Consider the following 22,091-nt stretch of genomic DNA (forward strand, 5'->3'; position numbering starts at 1 on the left):
TGCCTGAAAAGTAGCAAAATCACAGACAGCAAGTAAGTGGAATGTGGAGAAGACATACCACAATGAATCTTTTGACTATGATTGTAAGGAAATTTTTTTTTTCTACACTAAGTAATGCTATAATTTCCTAAAACAGAAATGAGAAAAAAAAAATAAGACCACTTACCTTTATTGGATTCATCACTTTCTTTAAAACCATTTTCTTTGAAGCTTCTAGAGTAACGCTTCCTTTTGAATGTAGGTCAAATATTCGAAAGAAGTTGCTGTATGATCCAGTTATTACATAGCTATAATAGAAGAATGGAAGCATAGTTATTTGACACACACACACACACTTTATTTTATTGTTTCTGTTTGATTGACATAAGAAATACGAAGACTAAGGATTAAATTACAGAACAGTGTATAGCTGCTATTATGGCTAGTATGAGGAATTAAGCATCAAAATTAGGTAACAATAGCATTTTTTAAAAAGGCATGCAATTGACATTTTAATAGAAGGTCATGTTACAACAGATGGATAAAGACTATATGTAAAAAACTGTTTATTTAGGACAAATGGAGCATGCATCAACAAAAGTATGGTTTAGCAGTATCAGAGAAGTTAGAGTTTGCTGTAATGGTCTGTATTAGGAACATTATTAACTCATATGATAATATTATTGGGAGAGGTTGAACATATTCGCACCAGGCTATGTTGGGCATATGATGAACATTTAGTGGCAACTGTTGAATTTGTAACATCTCGACATCTGCTAGCAGAGCTTTCAGGAGAAGGGAGTAAAGTAAGTGAATGTATTGCATGTATTTGAAGGAGGAATGGAATTATACAGATGTTATCAATTGCATTTGAAAGGCTTTGGAGTCAGTGCAGTGGAGAAAGTCTTGCAAAGTGGAAGTGGGGAGTGTGTGTGTGTGTATGTGTGTGCGTGCGATGCAAGCAAGAGAAATGAAGAGATGAAATGAAAGATCATCATAGTGGCATTGAAGTGACAGAAGCGCTTGGCAGGGGAAAGTAGTAGTGTGAGAGATGAAGAGAGAATGGAAATGCAACAGCAACAGGGAAATGGATAAAGTTGACCAGGGAGACATGGCATGGAGAGAGTGGATGTTGGAAGTAGATGTAGTATTGAATGTATGTCTGTGGATGACCAGCATAGAAATGGAACAGAATGGAAAGGGGTGGGGAAGTTGAGAGTGAGCAGATATTATTATTATTAACATCTGACCTTCATGGAGTGAGGGATTCATCGTGGAAGGTACACACTACTGCAATCAATGCTTATCCATCCTTGATTTAAATTGATTCAGTGTGTCTGCATTCATGTAATGGACATTTTAATAGAAGGTCATGTTACAATACTCATGCAATACATTCCACTCACCAACCACTCATCATGCAAAGAACATCACTCTACTGCTCACACCCTCCTTATACAGTTTCCAGTGATGTCCTTTTGCTCTACTGCACCATTCTCGTTCCACAAAAGTATTATTATTTAGGCCTCCAAAAAGTCAAAAGAGTCATCGCGGGAGGTCCTTATCTCTAAACATCTCTTCCATGTCAACCTGATAACAAACCCTGACTAGCTTATATGTCTCGATCATACCCCCTTTTTGGGGGGTATGATTGAGAATTTGTTGAGTCTCTTCCTCCTAGTCAAGAGACTCAGCAAATTACATTCTCTTAATCTGCCTTCTGAAACATGATCTCCCCTTAACAAACCCATGCTGATAACCACAGAGAATACTGCAGTTATTGCCCCCTTTTTTGTATCCCACTTCTCACCAATCTCTCCAGTACCTTCACCACAACTCCAGATATACAGACCAGCCTATAATTTAAAGCCACAGCCTTATCACCACCTGTATGTAGTGGAAGAATTTTATCCTCCTTCCACTCAATTGGAAACTGTGCTGTTGAAAGACCTATTAAACAGGCATGGCAATGTTACTGCCAATTCTCTGGAACATTCCTTTAAAATGAGTGAAGTTTATTTATTTAATCAAATACCTCCTGCTCACTCACAAATAAGCCATCCTCTCCCATGTTCTCTACACTTAAGTTCCTCATGATTCCACCCTCATCTGGATGAAACACCCACATAAATTGTTTACTGAATACCTCACCAATGCCTTTTGCAGAAGTTATCATTATACCACTTTCATCCCTTAACATCATCTTACCATGATCATTCTTCCTTCTACTTGCAACATGTCTAAAAAACTCTCTCTAGGGTTTTTTTCTTTGCCTATTTGCCAATTTCTGCTCATGCTGCACTTTTGGTTTTCCTTAGTAACTGAGTCACTCTCCTGGCTTGTTCTTTATATTCTTCATGCGACTGATTATTAATGTGATTGAGAGAATGTGCTAAAGAACTAACAGCTCTGTTGACCTGGCTTTTCAATAAAGTCTGGCTGTGGGAAAGGTACCCAGGGAATGGAAGGGAGGTAAGATAGTGCCGCTACATAAGGGCGGTAGCAGACTGGAAGTGTCTAATTATAGGCCTATCATCAGTGATTGTTAAGGTCTTGGAGAAATTAGTGAGGGACTATATACAGCAGATGAGGGTAATGTTATCTGTGAGAATCAGCATGGATTTGTTAAGGGGCACTCTTGCTTTAGTAATATGATTGCCATTTATAATTAAGTGACAAGAGCAGTTGATGAGGGAAAGGCATATACTACCATTTTTTGGGATTTTGCAAAGGCAGGGTGCCACATGATAAGCTGATATTTAAGTTGCAGCATATGGGTTTAAATGTCGGGTTAGTCAAATGGATTCAGGATTGGCTGACTGATAGGTATCAGAGAGTTATGTATGGTGGGGTAATATCAAGGAAGCAGAAGGTTACAAGTGAGGTTCCACAGGGCTCAGTACTGGGACCTGTATTGTTAAACCTTTATATCAATGATATTGTCAATGTATTGCTAGGGGACATTCAGTTCTTTGTGGATGATGTGAAGCTGGGAAGGGTTATCAGTAATGGTGCAGATGTGGCAGCCCTGCAAGAGAATTTGAATAAACTACACAGATGGCAAATGAATGAGGGTATCGGTTCAATGCAGCAAAATGTAAAGTCTTGAGATTTGGGATCCAGTGATGGGAGGATGCATACTCGATTAGAGGAGCTGTATTGGAGGAGGTAGGGGAGGCAAAAGATCTGGTGGTGATGATTGATAGAAAACTGAAATTCAGTGAGTATATTGTAAAGGTGGTGAGGGTAACTCAGAGGATTGCTGCAATACTGAGAAGGACGCTGACCTACAGAGATAAAAGAGTTATCATTCCGTTGTATAAGATCCTGATCAGACGACACTTAGACTATTGTTCTTAGATTTGGTCCCCAGGATTTGAAGGGGATAAATTGACTGTGGAAAGGGAACAGAGGTGGATAACGAAGATGGTTTCGGGACTGTACAATATGAGTTATGAGGATCGACTGAGGGAATGTGGAGTGCAGAGTTTGGTGGATAGAAGGAGAGGTGATATGACTGAGACTTTTAAACTGTTGAGAGGCAGTTACAGGGTAGACATTGGAGAGTTCATTCACTTGGTGGAACGACAGGAAGGAGTGATGATAAGGGGCCATCCCTGGAAGTTACAAAAGGAGGCTGTGCGCAAAAGGGTGAGGAGTGGTTTCTTTGCATGGAGGGTGGTTGAATCTTGGAATGCATTGCCTGAGAGAGTGGTTGGAGCAGGAATGGTCAGTGGGTTCAAGGAGTGGTATGATTGTGTTTCCTAGAAACGACCTCCAACGATGATTCTTTTGACTCCATGGAGGCCTGGATAATAATAATAATAATTACCATTATTCATCTTGTAATTCCTCCAAAGTACTTTTCTTTTCCAGATTTTGCTTAAACTCCACATTCATCCATTTTACACCTACCTTATTCATCCTTTTGGCCTTCAGAATACATTCTCACATTGATGCTGTTTTGTATTTCTTTGACAATTCCTGTGAAGAATTTATTTCCTTACCACTCATCTCCTTGTTCCATGTTATAGCTCCAAGCTGTCTCCTAAGCTGTCATAATCATCTTTATAATTCCACATATATATCCTTTCCTCACAAAAGTCTGGATATGACTAGATACATCACAGGGGATCACTTCATGATCACTTTCACCAACTGGAGGAAAGTGTTATACCCCTTTTACAATCACATCCTGTGATGAAATGATCAGATTTAGAACTCTCAGTCCTCATGTGCCTTCCTTTATATGCTGCCTGAGATAGTTATCTCTAAAGAACTCAGAAATTCATTTTCCTTATTGCCAAATGCTATCTCTTCATTCTAGTCTATACTGCCTTAATTAAAATCATCCATAATAATTATCCTTCCTTTGTTCACTAATCTAAGTTCCTTATACATTTTTTCATTACAACCTTTTCTCCATATTCCCAGGACTATAGCAACATCCAACTAAATATGTCTTCCTTTCAACCTCCAAGTTACACAACACAGCCTCATAACCAGTGTTACTATTTTCCTCTTTCATGTCTACATTAGGTGAACTTAATTCCTCTGCTATCATCAGCAGCAGTTCCCCTCCCTTCTTTCCTTTACTATCCTTATGAAAAATACTGTATTCTTCCATTTCTATTCCCATTACAATATCATCTTCATTCAACCATGTTTCACTTATTCCAATTATTTTGAGGCAAATAAACTCAATCTACTAAAACCATTTCATCCTTCTTGTTTCTGATGTTTCTGGCATTTGTAAACAAACACAGCAGTTCATTTTTAGGTCTATAGCCAGTCCTATGCAAGCCACGTGTTGGTTATGATTTCCGCACCAAAAGTACCCAATCACCACCATTTATCACAACTTACCACACATATCTGAACCATACAGGCATACTGTTCACATATATCTGAACAATATGTCAGAGGAGATAAAGGTGATTGGGCAAGGGTGGGTGTGGTGAGGAAATCACAATCAACAAGGGGCTTGAATTGGCCTGGTTATAGACCGAAAAGTGAACTGCTGTGTTTATTTACATATGCCAGAAGTATCAGAAATAAGGGAGATCAAATGGTTTCATGCGTTGAGTTTATTCACCCCAAAATCACTGAAATAAGAAACATGGATGATTGAAGACGATATCCTAATGGGAATAGAAATGAAAGGGTACAAGGGGTTTTTGAGAGGACAGAATGCACTAGAAAGGAGGGAGTACTGCTGATGATAGCAAGGGAATTGCCAGATAAGCTAGACATAACAGAGGGAAATAATGGCAAAGGTTATGAGGCAGTGTGCTGTGATGAGGTTTACATGAAGACATATTTAGTTGGATGTTTTATAGGGCAGGGAATGTGGAAGGTGGTGATGAAGAAATTTATAAACAATTTGGGTTAGTGAACATAGGAAGAGCTTCCATAGCTCAGTCAGTATCGAAGAAGCCCTTTGGTCAGAAAGACCCAGGTTCGATTATCATCCATGATGTGAGGAACCTTTATGTGGTCTCTTTTGATGAATTTTGATGACTTACCTTTAGTCAGTTGGTCTCACATGGAGGTAGAGGATTTTTTCTCCTGGAAATTCGTGTTGTTCGTCCCTCAGAACAGGCAAACGGCCAGTAGAATACATGCAATTTAGAGACAGAAATACTTGGAGGCATAGGGGGTAACCTTATGATTGTATTATGGTTGGGAAATCCAAGGATACTTGGAAGGCTATGGGTGCTTAAGTGCCTGTTAAAGCCAGTGATGGATTGATGGAGGAATGGAACATAGGAGAAGTAATTATTATGGGTGGTTGTAATTATTGCTGTATAAATTGGTATGAAGAGATCGCATTTTGGAATAAAGAAAATGAATTTCTTGTGTTGTTGAGAAATAACTATCACAGACAGCATGTAAAGAAGGGCACACAAGTTGATGAAGTTTTTTCATTTGGCTATGCTACCAATTATATATGGTTTAATCCCTATATATTATCATATTTTATCATGTTGGAAAATTGGTCAACCATAATAATAATAATAATAATAATTATTATTATTATTATTATTATTATTATTATTATTATTATTATAATTTCAACCAGAGAAAGGTTGAAAGAACTGGAAGAGGCCTTCATCCAGCAGTGGACAGATCATTTAAATTATACATATTTTTGGTTGTAAAATGTTAAAAAGTATAAGACTTATAGATAACCTGACCATAGATTTTTAATTCGTACGTATGTTCGTACAATATTGCCTACCAATTTCGCTAGTAACTGACTAGCTTTTTCAAGGCTTGCACAGTACAAAAAAAAAAGATAAATGTAAAAAAGGTTTAAGAATACAAAAAACGTTAGTACCTGAACGATTCTTGGAAAAATCTAATTAATTCTCTCAGTTCAACAGAACTACAGTATGCGAATAATCATATTATGCATTTGCATGTAACGCATGTTCATGATACTCAGTAGAAAGTCGCAATTCATACAGACATGTCACGTGAACGTGTTACCTTAGCTTCCTAACAGGTACTAACGTTTTTTGTATTCTTAAACCTTTATCATTTTTTGGTATTGTGCAAGCCTTGAAAAAGCTAGTCAGTTACTAGCGTAACCGGTAGGCAATATTTTACGAACATACGCACAAATTAAAAATCTATGGTCAGTTTATCAATAAGTCTTATATTTTTTAGAAGAAGATCATGTTGGAGGCTTAATGGATTGTATACAGCACTCAGAAAGGATTAAAACAGAATTTAATACTTCCTATATTTCGTCTCAGTCACTGAGATATCTTCAGGGATTACAAAAAAACTAATGTAACATATACACTGGGTGGCGGGAGAGTTACAAGCAGATACATTCACAAACTCTCCTACCACCACCCTGCTCAACAATGGCTACAGCGATCAGTATTAAAAAAATAATTAGTTCCTCCCCATTCCCCGATCTTCTCTTCAGAAAGAGTTTAGAAATGCCATCACCATATCCTACATCCGTGACACATCGGAAAAAATAGCCAAGATTTTAAAAAAGTACAACCTACGCACAGCATTTAAGCCCCACCATAAACTTGCTACCCTTATCCATTCTACAAAAGATCAGCTCCATCCTCTCTCAGTGCCCTGGAGTTTATAAACTACCCTGTTCCTGTAAGCTGGCGTACTTTGGACAGGCAGGCAGATCAGCAACTGCCTAGAGGAACACAAGTCATACATCTGCAACCACGACTATGGTCAGTCAGGCTTGGCTGACCATGTCTTGGATACAACTCACAAGATCTCAAGGGGAAAAACCACCATGCTCCACCACGGCAAATTCAAAAAAGAGAGACTATTTTTATAATCAGAAGCAGCTCTAAGAAATACGGTTGAATTAAGCTTCCTAAGATTTGGGAAACACCATCAGAGATTCAAACTTACATTCCAGGCCACCTACAACCGTCCATAGAGGGCACACCACCTAGTAGGACTTTAGAGTCACCCATGTGGTTGGACTTAGTATTGTGTGGTATTTGTGTATATGTCACATTAGTGTTTTTGTAATCTAAAGATGTCTAGGAAATATAGGAAGTATTAAATTCTGTTTTAATCCTTTCTGAGTGCTGTATACAATCAATTAAACCTCCAACATGATGTCCTCACAGCACTTAAGCCTCTACACACAGATACCATCATATTTCCCTAATACTATAGGTGCAAACTTTGTTTGTATACACTTGGATGAAGGATTAAAACAAATATATAATTGGTAGCATAGCCAAGTGAAAAAACTTCATCAACTTATCTCTAATCCAGATAATTTTAATAATAAGGTGTGACACCTTTTGGCAACTCGTATAGGGAAATATGACTTCTCCATTCAACCTTAGTATCACCACCTCTGGGTCTCGCTACCACTGATGAGACCTCAATAAAGGTCGAAACTGGTCTGGGTAGTGACCCTTCCCTTAATGCATAGCATTATACATGTTTGCAAGGAGAGTGTGCTTTGCATTATGGGATACTAAGGCAAGTGATGAGAACTTATACCACCTTAGCCACGAGTTACCCCAGTCCTGAAAATACTTCAAGCGCAACCTTTGTTTGCTTACACTTGGATAAAGGATTAAGCCAAATATATAATTAAAGGGTACACAAGGATCAAGAGTTTTAGATCTGATCATTTCAGAGAATTTAATTGTGAGGTCGGGAGTTGCACTTTCCTCCAGTTGATGAGAATGCTCATGAAGTGATCACCTGGTTTGTGGCTAGCCATATGCAGACTTCTGTGAGGGAAGTTTATATGTGGAAGTACAAGGATGGTGCTTATGACAAGCTTAGGAGACAGCATGAAATGAGAAGTTGAGCAGTAAGGAAATAAATTACGCTCCAGAACTGAGAAAGAAATACATAATAGCATCAGTGTCTGAATGTATTCTAAAGATCACAAGGCTGAATAGGTCTAAAACAGACGAATGAGGAGCTTAAGCATGAAATCTGGAAGAAAACAGCACTTTTGAGGCAGTACAAAATGAATAATAGTAATAACCAGTTACATGAAGAGTATAAAGAACAGCTAGGAGAGAGACTCAGTTAGTAATGACAGCAAAAGTGCCGTATGAGCAAAAATTAGCAAATCAGGCAAAGAAAAGCAATAGAGAATTTTTAAGATATGTGGCAAGTAGAAGGAAGAATGATTATGATAAGATGATGCTAATAGATCAAAATGGTAGAATGATAACTGCAGCAGAAGACACTGTTGAGGTATTCAGTGATCAATTTTATGTCTTTTGTCTTTCTGTAATTTCCTGAGAGCAGTGAGTTGGCCGGACAACAAATTACTCATAGTAATTTATCATCTGGCCAACGCACTGCTCTCAGAAAATTACGGAAAGACAGAAGTATTGTCATCACCAGAGCGGATAGGGTAATGCCACAGTCGTCCTTAATGCCACGGAATACAATCAAAAAATGGAGATTAGTCTCCGAGATCGCTCAAACTACTCAACCTATCATCCCACTAGAACACAATCCCACAAAAGCACAAGTTAAAAAATTAAAAAACTTACTTAAACAAGTATCATCCTGGCCTCCGGATATTACAAAAAAACTCTAATCTTTCTGTTTCCATCCCTCCCCCCGAAATATGCGGTTCACCAAAAATCCACAAACCTAATTCCCCACTAAGACCTATAGTAGATGCCACTAACGCACCTTGCTACAAACTGTCAAAATAGATAGCTAACTCTCTGACCCCCCTCACTGGACTTACCACATCCTATATAAAAAACTCTATCCATAAAAAGTAAGGTTTGATATCTCCTCACTGTTTACCAATATTCCCTTAATTGATACCTTTACACCCTTAGAAAACCTTTTTTCTTTCTGACATCTTAGATTTCTTTTCCTTTGCCATCAATTCTGGTTATTTTTCTTGGAAGAACAAAATCTTCAAGCAGATAGAGGGAACCGCCATGGGTTCTCCCCCCTCTTGCCAATTTTTATACATAAAATTTTGAAAAATGAGCCATAGACTCAGCCCCTCTCAAACCTTCTATCTGGCTAAGATATGCAGATGATGTGTTCTCTATTTGGCCTCATGTTCCAGACACATTAGACTCCTTCTCCAGTCACCTCAACAGCCTACATCCAAGAATCCAGTTTACGAAAGAAAAGGAAAAGAACAATAGTTTACCCTTCCTAGACACCTTAGTTACATGCCTTCCTAATGGTGCACTTTCCTTCACTGTATATAGAAAACCTATGCACAAAGGCAGACACATTCACAAACTCTCCCACCACCACCACCCCACTCAACAATATGGCATTATTAAAACTATAACCAACAGAGCCCACAATCTTTGTTCCAGTGGAACCACCCTTGAAACTGAGCTCTACTACATACACAACACCTTCTTCTCCAATGGCTAAAGTGATCATAGTATTAAAAAAATAATCAGTTCCTACCCCATTCCTTGGCCATCTCTTCAGAAAGAGTTCAGAAATGTCATCACCATACCCTACATCCGTGGCACATCGGAAAATATAGCCAAGGTTTTAAAAAAGTACAACCTACACACAGCATTTAAGTCCCACTGCAAACTTGATACCCTTATCTGTTCTACAAAAGATCAGCTCTCTCCTCTCTCATTGTTTGGAGTTTATAAAATACCCTGTTCCTGTAAGCTGATGTACTTTGGATAGACAAGTAGATCAGCAACCATCTGAGTAGAAGAACACAAGTCATACAACTGCAACTGTGACCATGGTCAGTCAGGCTTGGCTGACCATGTCTTGGATACAACCCACAGGATCTCTTGGAGAAAAAAACAACATGCTCCAAGAGAACCCTTGGGTTGTATCCAAGACATGGTCTACTATTTTTAGAATCTGCAGCAGCTCTCAGAAATCAACCAAATCTAAATAAATATGGTTGCATTAAACTTCCAAAGATTTGGGAAACATTAATCATCCGAGATTCCTACCTTACATGCCAGGCCACCTACAACCGCCCATAGAGGGCACACCACCTAGTAGGACTTTAGAGTGACCCACGTGGTTGGGTTAGTATTGTGTGGTATTTGTATACATGCTACATTAGTTTGTTTGTAATCCATGAAGATGTCTCAGTGACTGAGACAAAATATACTATTATTATTATTACCCAAGACCTCATGGAGTCAAGGAATCATCTAGGAGGTCCTTTTATCAAACACACTGCTCATCATAACGTGCTTTAAACATACTCAAATTCTCTGTGGACACAACACATTCAGGCAAGGCATTCCAATCATTCACAATTCTGCATGAAAAAAATACCTGCTTCTCACTCCCCTACTCACATCCTCCTTATACAGATTCCAAGGATAACCTCTGGTTCTCCCCTGATCTCCCACTATTTTCCGTACAACTTCTCCAGCATTGAACCCCTTAATAACTTGTAGATCTCTATCATATCTCCCATCCTCCTCCTCCTGCCCACCAGACTCTGCAAATTACATCTTCTCAATCTTTCCTCATACTCGATATTCAAGAGGTTAGAAACTACCTTAGTCAACTCTGGACCCTCTCCAGCATCTCTTAATCTTTCTGAAAACAAGGTGACCAAATCTGGGCACAGTGGTCCATGTGTGGTCTAATTAAAGCCTTATACAATGGAGCAAGAATCTCCCTATTTCTACAAGTCAGTGTCCTCTGCATCATTCCCTGAAGCCTTTGTGTTATCATCACAATTTTGGCTATGTGTCCCCTAACATTGAACTCCCATCCCCATTCCCAATCGCTCAATTTATTCAAGTCTTCTTGTAAGGCCACAACATATTCTCTACTCTTCATGATTCATCCCAACTTTGCATCATCTGAAAACAACTGAATATCTCCATTCAAATCTTCAGCAATATCATTAATGTACAAGTTAAATAGCAATGGCCCTAAAACAGACCACTATGGCACACCACTAGTAACTTTCCTTTTTCGGATATCGCTCCCCCATACACAACTTGTTGATACCTATCAGATAGCCAGTCTCCAATTCAAATGCACCAATCTAATATCCAACCCCATCCACTCCAGTTTGACTATCAACTTATCATGTGGTAATCTATCGAAAGCCTTTGCAAAAATTTAAGTATATTGCTGTGTATACTTCTCCTCTATCCATGGAAGCAGTCAGTCACCTTATGGTAATAAGTAAGCAGATTACTAAAACATAACCTCCCTTTAGCAAATCCATGCTATCCATCAAAGATCATAACATTGTTGTCAACCCAATTCTGGATCCTAGTTTTCACAAGCTTCTCCAACAACTTAACTACAACACCTGACACACAAATAGGCCTATAGTTTGATGCTTGAATTCTATCACCTCCTTTATGAAGTGGCACAATTTGACCTCCATCCACTCCTTGGCAACTTGACTGAGTACAAGACTCGTATTAAAAAAATATGTCAAGGTCAGTGTCAAATCCCTGGCCCATTCCTTCAGAATATGAGGTGATATATTATCGAGTACCACAGCCTTATTTACATCTCGTTTCCTCAAATCCCCATATAGCTCTTGCTCACTTACAGTCAGTCTCTCTTCCCCATCATCAACGGCTCTCAATCTCTCCATGAAGTCACATTCACAAGATTGAGAGAACCTATGAACTGCTCATTAAGTATCTCCAGACCCTTCTGCAACAGCTGTCTTTATACCATTTTCTCCAATCAATGTCATCCTTCCATAATCATTCTTTCTTTTGCTGGCTACATATCGAAAGAACTCCTTGGGATTCTTTTTGGCTTCATTAGCTAACTGCTGTGTATAACTCTCTTTAGCTACCCTCACCAACTAAGTCACCTGCCTTGCATGGTCTTTGTAGTCCTCATGGAATTGGTTATTTCCACTTCTCTTATGCTCTCCATAATGCCCTTCATTTCACACCTACCTTATTTAACCTTCTCATCCTTTGAATACATTTAGTCATTGCATCTACTAGATAGTTTTTGAAAACCAAGCTGCATTGATCTCTTTTCCATCTAACTCCTCATTCCATGTTACACCTGCAAGCTGTCCCCTGAGTTCTTCATAATCCCCCCCCCCCCTTGTAGTTCCACATATACCCTTTTCTTACAGAGGTCCTCACACTGCTGGCAACCACCCAGGTAATCACCTCATGGTCACTCTCACCAACTGGTAGGTGATTTTACACTTCATTTATAAAACTAACAGATAAGCTTAGGTGTTGACGGTTATTCGTGACTTATCTTAACGGTATTAACAACACCACATAATTTTATCGAAGAGATGTTTTATTAACTGCTTATAATTCGCTGAATTTCAACTGAGCATCATCAGAGCACATCACACGTGTACACGTGACAGTGAGTGAATGAAACAATACAATTGCAATGGAGAAAAGATCTAAAGTCTCATTTTTGGCAACCTCTAATAGGGAAAAAAAAGCTCTGCGGGAGTTCCTCTTAGGATAATAGTCTCCCAAATTTTTTGCAAATTAATGCAACCATATTTGTTAAGGTTGGGAGAATCCTTCCAAGCCACTGCTGACTCAAAAAATAATCTTTCAGATCTGTAATGTCTCGTAAATAGCACATTCGTTTTCCTCCATCTTATCCTGTGTGAAGGAGTGTCCAAAGCATTCTCCAGTCCTGACTTGCCATAGTAATATTAGCGAATGTATTTTTCATGTTCTTCCAGGCGGATTTCATTTATAATTAAATCCTCTGATGAGATGACCAAATCCAAGACCCTCAATCCTTGTGTGCCCTCTGTTACATACTGTCTGAGTAGTTATCCCTCAAAAATCAAAAACTTAAGAAACTCATTTTCTTTACTTCCAGTTGCTATCTCATCATTCCAGTCTATATTACCATAATTAAATCGCCCATAATGATCACTCTTTTCTTATTTGCTTGGCTAATTTGATTATACATTTCATAGTGACTACCATCTGCATTTCCTGGTCTATAACAACATCCAACCAAGTATTTCATTCCATTCACCTCTTCTCACACCATACTACCTCAAAACGACTGGCACTATTTCCCTCTTGCATCTCTACTTTGTATGGACATAACTCTTTCTCTATCATATAGGAAGTATTAAATTCTGTTTTAATCCTTTCTGAGTGCTGTATACAATCCATTAAGCCTCCAATATGAAGAAATCAAGTAGTTTCTAGAAGTCCAAGTGAAACATGACCTTGTTGCTTACTTAATGATGAAGTTTGGAAGAAAAGATCTGCTTAGTACGCAGACATTTTAGACCAGCTAAATAGGCAACCTAAAACTTCAGAGAAAGGAAACGCACATTATCCAATTTCAAGACATTCTTCAGGCATTTGTACCAGGATGTAAAACTGGCATTGGAAAGTAAATCTTGGAAACGTTGCCATGTTTGAAAAACTCCGCAGTGTGCAGAGAAATCTGAAGGACTACTGGGCACCTTGAATACCTTGAAAAGTAATTTCAGCAGTACTTCCTTGAATCTAAAGAAGAAGCTGCACCGGTGAAACCCATTCTCTACTTCCCTGAATGTAGCCAGCATTCCTGATGAAGTAAAGAATGAATTTTTGGATTTGCAGAATGATTCCTTGGCATGTAATTTGCTGACTCAATTCTGGTGTGCTATGTATCAGTTATATCACATAGCACACCAGAATTGAGTCAGGTGTGCTATGTATCAGTTATATCCAAATGTCACCATGCTTGATTTTAAAGTTTCACCTCTACATATCTTTGCAAAAGCAAATTTTCAATGCTTCTTCATATGCTTCAAAATGTTTCAATGCTTCAAAACAAAGACAAGAAACTGACTGAATGTTGAGGATGACATGATGTTGGCCTTAACAAACACTCAGCCACGAATTTTGAAGCTGGTTGCCCAGATGCAAGTAGAACTATCACATTAAATATTAGGTTGAATCATATTCTGAAAAATGCATTTTTAATGTGTGATGAATTACAGCTGTCATCAGCTGCAATTCATCTGCTGTCATCAGCAGTACCCCTCCTCCATCCTATCTTCTCTATCTGCCCTAACAATACTAATCCCTTCACAAGTCTATCCCTGTAATTACATCATCTGCTGTTAGCCAAGTCTCATTAATACCTATAACGTTTGGCGAGGTTGCACTAACCAATGCCCAAAACTCCTCCCTCTTGTTCCTGATACTTCTGGCATTAGTATATAGAAACTGCAGCATCCTTTTAGGTCCCCACCCACCTTTACTTCCTGCATTGACTACCCCTGAATGATTTTTTTGCTTGAAAGACTAGATTCTGCACTTGGTAATTCCCACTCCCTCAGCTCATGGGTGCCTTCACACAAACACCTGCTTCCACCCTAATTGCTTAAGTTTTCCTGAATTTGCACTTAAGAATGCTCGGGGAACAAAGCTCGCTTTAGCCATCTAACACCAAAACCATTTAGATGCAGTCCACCAGCATTATACAAATCCTTCTATCTGTGGTCTGTATTTGACAGAAAGAAGGATTTGTATAATGCTGGTGGACTGCATCTAAATACAAAAATTGTACGTTCATTCTGCACAATGCACATATAGATTCATTAGCTAGCAATGCTCACTTCCTCAGTTCGCCTCTATCATAGCAAGGTAGGAGACTATAAGTCTTCACCTTCCCACTCTTCAGTTTTGCCTCTTCTAACAACTCCTTTATATCCTACCTCATAGAATACTTATCACCTCTCAAATCATTTGCACCAACCAAGACAATCCATTTCTTCAACTTACATCATGAATATTATGGAAACAAATACCGCATTAGAGTTAAACTTTAGTTCAGTATAAACCAAAATAAACAATTGATGTTTCAACCTTCAAAACAAGGTCATCATCTGGAGTATACACACACATACAAAGAAACAAGCTGCACTACAATTTACATGGTATGCTATAGTTATGGATCAACCATAAAACTATTGGTCTGATCTCTTTTGGTAAAAAAAAAAAAAAGAAAAAAAAAAGAACCTTATTACGTCAAAGCTAGAGTCCTGTTATTATTATTATCTATTAGTTTGCAAAATTAAACTAAACAGAAGAGTAACATGTTCACACAAAAAAATTACTCATTTCAGTACACATATCAATTACAACAAACCTGTATGGATGGTGGCCAATAAAAGCTGAAAAATTGCTTAGAGTCCTGAAGTCAGGGTTTGCTGGAAAACTAAGTGGGCTGAATGCATGTAATCCAAATTCTTGGGATTTTTATGCTATCATTATTAAGATTAGAGTGGTTACTCAAAATTTCACAGGTTTCTTTAAATTTCTGTTCATACCAATTTCTTTAAATTTTTGTATTTTTGTATGATATAAAAAACAAGTACTTTTCCAATCAATTTGGTGTAGGGTGTTGAGAGTGTGATCTGAGAGGTCTACTTCACCAAAATTGTTATATTTAATGTGCGTTTTTTTTTTTTTTTTTTTTAGGGATTGTAAGTCCAATTTGCCCAATACAAGGTAAGTTACAGGTACAATCATTCCAGAGTGTGCCAACGGTCGGGGGGGGGGGGGGGGGGAGATGGATCCTTAGAGGAGTTGAATGTTTCTTAATTTTAAAGGTGATTTAAAAGTGGCATTAAGATTATTATTATTACACCCTCCATGGAATCAATGGACTCATCATGGGAGGTTCATTCAACTGACAACACATTTATCATATAGAATCTTAAAATCCTTACACTCTTTGCATTAACAACACATTCTGGTAATGCGTTCCATTTACTGACAAATCTCCGTGTAATAAATCTACTCCTCACACCCTTCTTCACCACACTTTTACATAACTTCCAGGAATGACATCTGGTTCTTTCTCACTCACCTTCTACTCTTTTTATAATACCCTCTGGATTAATCTGATAAAATCCTCTCAGTAACTTAAATGTCTCTACCATATCACCTCTCTTCCTCCCATCCATCAAAACTCTGCAATCAACATTTCTTCAACCCCTCTCCATAGCCAGCATTCCAAAGTCCTGACATTGTCTTAGTCACTCACCTCTGGACTCTCTCCAATGTCTCCACATCACATTGAAAACCAGGTGACCAGATATAAGCACAATAGTCCAAGTGTGGTCTGACCAGTGCCTTATACAGTGGCACAACCACTCCTTATCCTTACATGTTAGAGTACTTCTTATCATAGCAGCACTACGATGTACAGCTTTTGCAACACTAGCAATATGCCCTATAACCTTCAGTCTACTGTCAGCCATCGCTCCCAAATCTCTAATCTCATCCACTTCCTGCAGTACGGCACCATCGATATAGCACACAGTCTTATATTTCTACACTCAAAAGTGCTACACTTGCACTTATTGATATTAAAACTACAACCCCACTGTTTTGAGTGAGGTTGTAGTTTTAATATCAATTTATCAATGTAGTTTTAATGTCCAAGAAAAAGTCTATTCGAATCTTCTTGAAGGGAATTAACATTAGCAGAGCTACTTATAATGGTTCCCAAATCTGCATCACCATCATCAAGTAACTGAAAATCCCCCAGTCAGTCCACATGATATATCGTTTACAAACAGTTTAAACAGTAACTGCCCAAGAACAGAACCATAGGGCATGCCACTGGTTACTCTCCTTTTTTAAGACAATGCTCCATCATACTTTTGCTTGAGACTGTACGGAAGAAGACAGAGAGAGGAAAAATAGTGTGCGTGTTGCCTAGGTATGATAATGATGAGCTGAGCAGAAGAGCGGTGATATTGAATGGCATAATAGCGAGAATGTGTGACAAGAGAGGACTGGTATATGTGGATGCTTGGAGTGCATTTGAGGAAAGAGAGGAATTGTATGCGAGAGACCGTTTACATTTGAATGAGGAAGGACGTAGGCATCTGGAGAGATTGCTGTTCTGAACGAGTCAGTGTGTCCCAGGGAGGATGATAGCAGGGGTGGCCTCTTGTGGGAATGGATACTTGTGATTATAATAGTCTTAGACGTCAACTTCGAGAAGTTTCATGGAGGCAGGAATTGGAAGGCTTGGATATCACTAGTGCGTGGGAAATTGTGAAAGAATATTTGTTATCAGCAATGGTAAGTTGTATACCACGAGTGAAGAAGAGGACGCAATTTGATATTAAACAGGAATTGCATGCAAAAAAGAAGCTATGGAAGAGATATAAGGAGACAGGTGAAGAGATGCATGAGGAATATAAGACACAGGCCAGAAGAGTGACTAGTGTGGTAAGGAAAGCAAAACTGGAATATGAGAGGAGATTGGCCCTAAGATCCAAAGAAAATCCTAGGAAATGTTTTAGCTATGTGGCCACTAGGAGGAGAAATGACTGTGGAAGAATGATATTGTGGGATAAAAATGGGAATAGAGTGACTGATGCAGAGGACATAGTGGAATTGTTCAATGAACACTTTATTGGAGTATTTCATCGTAGAGGAGTCAGTTTTAATGCTAGAGGGATAGGACTGGTTCGAAGTCTGGAGGTACAGGAGGAGAGTGTGTTTCAGATACTGAGTACTCTGGATGTCAGTAAAGCTGTGGGACTGGATGGTATTTCACCACGAGTTTTGAGAGAATGTGCTAGGGAATTGACAGTGCCTTTAACATGGCTTTTCAATGAAAGTCTGGCTTTGGCAAAGGTGCCCAGGGAATGGAAGGAAGGTAAGATAGTGCCATTGCATAAGGGTGGTAACAGACTGGAAGTGTCTAATTATAGACCAGTCTGTGTGTCATCAGTAGTTGTTAAGATCTTGGAGAAAGTAGTGAGGGACCGTATACAGCACTGGGCAGATGATGGTAATGTTATCTGTGAGAGTCAACATAGATTTGTGAAAGGTCGCTCCTGTTTTAGCAATATGCTTGCCTTTTATAATAAAGTTACAAGAACATTAGATGCGGGAAAAGCATATACTGCAATTTTCTTAGACTTAGCAAAGGCATTTGACAGGGTGCCACATGATAAGCTGATATTTAAGTTGCAACACATGGGTCTGGATGTCAGATTACGCAACTGGATTGGCTGTCTGATAGGTATCAGAGAGTTGTGTATGGTGGAGCAGTTTCAAGGAGGTAGAGAGTTACAAGTGGGGTCCCACAGGGCTCAGTACTAGGACCTATATTGTTTAACCTTTATATCAATGACATTGCCAGTGGATTGCAAGGGGATATTCAGTTGTTTGCAGATGATGCGAAGCTGGGAAGGATTATTAGTAATAGTGCAGATGTGGTAGCCCTGCAAGAGGATTTGAATAAGCTAGATAGATGGGCAAATGAATGGGGATGTCAGTTTAAAGCAGCAAAATGTAAGGTCTTGAGGTTTGGGAAACATCGATGGCAAGCTGCATACTCTATGGGAGGAGTAATCTCCCCTACTGGAGGAAGTAGGGGAGACAAGAGATCTGGGGTTGATGATCGATAGAAACCTGAAGTTTAGGAGACATATTGCAAAGGTGGTGAAGGTAACACAGAGGATTGCTGCTATTATGAGAAGGACACTGACCTGCAGAGATAAGAGGGTTATCATTCCGTTGTATAAGTCTCTGATCAGACCACACTTGGACTATTGTTCTCAGATTTGGTCCCCAGGATTTGAAGGGGATAAATTAACTGTGGAAAGGATATAAAGATGGATGACAAAGATGGTTTCAGGACTGTACAAGGATAGTTATGAGGATTGGCTGAGAGAATGTGGACTGCAGAGTTTGGTGGATAGAAGAAGGAGAGGTGATATGATTGAGACTTTCAAACTGTTGAGAGGTGGTTACAGGGTTGACACTGGGGAGTTCTTTCGCGTGGTTGAACAGCGGGAAGGAGTGATGACAAGAGGCCATCCTTGGAAGTTACGAAAGGAAACTGTGAGCAAGAGGGTAAGGAGTGGTTTCTTTGTGTGGAGGGTGGTTGAGCCGTGGAATGCATTGCCTGATGGAGTGGTGGGAGCGAGAACGGTCAGTGAGTTTAAAGAGTGGTATGATAGACTTGGTGTTTCTCAGGGGGGGGGACCTCCCCTCGATGAGTTCTGACAGACTTTATGTCTTAGGAAGGACCTCCCTCGAAGAGTCTTTTGACTCCTTGGAGGCCTGAATAATAATAATAATAATAATAATACATAACCTCGATATCGTTCAGAGAGAGAGAGAGCCAATTTCTGATTTATCTAACCAATACACCTTGGTAAAACAATATACTTTGACCCCCGGCTTTTCAATGAAAGTCTGGCTACAGGAAAGGTGCCCAGGGAATGGAAGGAAGGTAAGATAGCACCATTGCATAAGGGTGGTAGCAGACTGGAAGTGTCTAATTATAGGCCAGTTTGTGTGTCATCAGTAGTTGTTAAGATCTTGGAGAAATTAGTTAGGGACCATATACAACATTGGGCAGATGAGGGTAATGTTATCTGTGAGAGTCAACATGGATTTGTGAAGGGGTGCTCTTGTTTTAGTAATATGCTAGCCTTTTATAATAAAGTTACAAGAGCAGTAGATGAGGGAAAGGCATATACAGCCATTTTCTTGGATTTAGCAAAGGCATTTGACAGGGTGCCACATGATAACGATATTTAAGTTGCAGCACATTGGTTTGGATGTCAGGTTGGTCAACTGGATTAAGGATTGGCAGCCGATAGGTATCAGAGAGTTGTGTATCGTGGGGCAGTTTCAAGGAGGCAGAGAGTTACAATTGGGGTCCCACAGGGCTCAATACTGGGACCTATATTGTTCAAACTTTATATCAATGACATTATCAGTGTTCATTATGAAAATATTAAAAGAAAGAGACATTATCAGTGGATTGCAGGGGGATATTCAGTTGTTTGCAGATGCTGTGAAGCTGGGGTTATTAGTAATAGCGCAGATGTGGTAGTCCTGCAAGAGGATTTGAATAAGCTAGACAGATTGGTAAATGAATGGGGATTTCGGTTTAATGCAGCAAAATGTAAGGTCTTGTGGTTTGGGAAACATCGATGGGACGCTACATATTCTATTGGAGGAGCTATACTGGAGGAAGTAGGGGAGACAAGAGATCTGGGGTTGATGATTGATAGAAATCTGAAATTCAGGGGACATATTGCAAAAGGTGGTGAAGGTAACACAGAGGATTGCTGCAATAATGAGCAGAATTCTGACCTGCAGAGATAAAACAGTTATCATTCCATTGTATAAGACACTGATCAGACCACACTTAGACTATTGCTCTCAGATTTGGTCCCCAGGATTTGAAGGGGGATAAATTAACTGTGGAAAGGGTACAAAGCCAGATAACAAAGACAGTTTCAAGCGTGTACAATGTTAGCAATGAGGATCGGCTGAGGGAATGTGGACTGCAGAAGAAGGTGGATAGAAGAAGGAGAGGTGATATGATTGAGACTTTTAAACTGTTGAGAGGTGGTTACGGGGTTGATATTGGGGAGTTCTTTCACTTGGTTGAACAGTGGGATGGAGTGATGACAAGAGGCATTCCCTGGAAGTTACGAAAGGAAATTGTGAGCAAGAGGGTGAGGAGTGGTTTCTTTGCATGGAGGGTGGTTAAACCAAGGAATGAATTGCCTGATAGTGGTGAGAGCGAGAATGGTCAATGAGTTTAAGGAGTGGTATGATAGATGTGTTTCCTAGGAAGAACCTTCTGCGATGAGTCTTTTGACTCCTTGGAGGCCTAAATAATAATATATTATCTATTCCCATCCTTTGCAGCTTGTACACCAACTTATCATGTGGTAATCTATCAAATTCTTTTGCAATGTCTAAGAATATCACTGTATATGATTTTCCCTTATCTAATGCACTTCTCACCTTATCATTAAATGCAAGTAAATTACTAAAATAGAACCCACCCTTTACGAATCCATGCTATGTCAATCAACACAATTCTCTATTCTATTCTATTCCTTATCAATCTCTCCAACACCTTAACTACAACTGCAGTTATACAGACTGGCCTATAGTTGAAACTTCTGTCTTAGAACCATGCTTGTGGAGGGATAATATTTTGAATTCTTTCCACTCCTTACACACCCTATCCACTGCAAGTCTTTCATTAAATAACCAGCTCAAGGGCAAAGCCAACTATTGTGCACATTCCTTAAGAATTGGTGGTAATATGTCATCCATTCCCACAGCCTTATTCATATCTAACCGAAACAATATCTGATACACCTCTGTTTCTTTCACTTCCAATTCTCCTAATACTTACCTCTCTTTTATATATTGCACTGGATAATTTATACCAGTTTGATATATGCTGATAAAGTGCTCATTAAATAATTCCATTATATCCTTTGCAGCTGTTAGTCTGCTCCATGATTATCTACCAATGTTAATCTGCCATAATTATTCTTCCTGTTGCTTGCCATGTAACGGAAAAATTCTCGAGTTAACCTTAGCTGACTAGCCAATTTCCTCGCATACTGCACCTTTTCTTTCTTTACCATTTTCATCACCTTTCTGGCCTGCACTTTATACTCTTCATGGTTCTGATCACCACCAACTATCTTGTACCTCCTCGATAACATTTTCTTTTCCAGCACAGCTTGCTTAATTTCCTTCCTACTCTATTTACTCACTCAAACCCTTGGTGGGCAGTCATACATTGCTTTTGTCAGATACTGCCTTGTGAGTTTCCATGCATTGTCAACATCTTTTCACTCAGCTCATCTACCCAATGTACTG

The 22,091-nt window shown here is 39.1% G+C and overlaps 1 protein-coding gene across 1 annotated transcript in view; it reads right to left on the bottom strand.

Annotated features, from left to right (window-relative positions):
* LOC150107843 (protein phosphatase PP2A 55 kDa regulatory subunit-like) overlaps window positions 1-22,091 on the bottom strand; it is a 282,326-nt gene that overhangs the window by 110,506 nt on the left and 149,729 nt on the right. Inside the window, exon 5 of the mRNA XM_090391589.1 lies at window positions 167-287. Within this exon, the coding sequence (XP_090247715.1) occupies window positions 167-287 (121 nt within the window). The remainder of the gene's footprint in view (window positions 1-166; window positions 288-22,091) is intronic.

This window comes from Typopeltis vanoorti, chromosome 4 (assembly GCF_054136105.1).
Source record: "Typopeltis vanoorti isolate ZY-2024b chromosome 4, IOZ_Tvanoo_1.0, whole genome shotgun sequence".
In the NCBI taxonomy this organism is placed as follows: domain Eukaryota; kingdom Metazoa; phylum Arthropoda; class Arachnida; order Uropygi; family Thelyphonidae; genus Typopeltis; species Typopeltis vanoorti.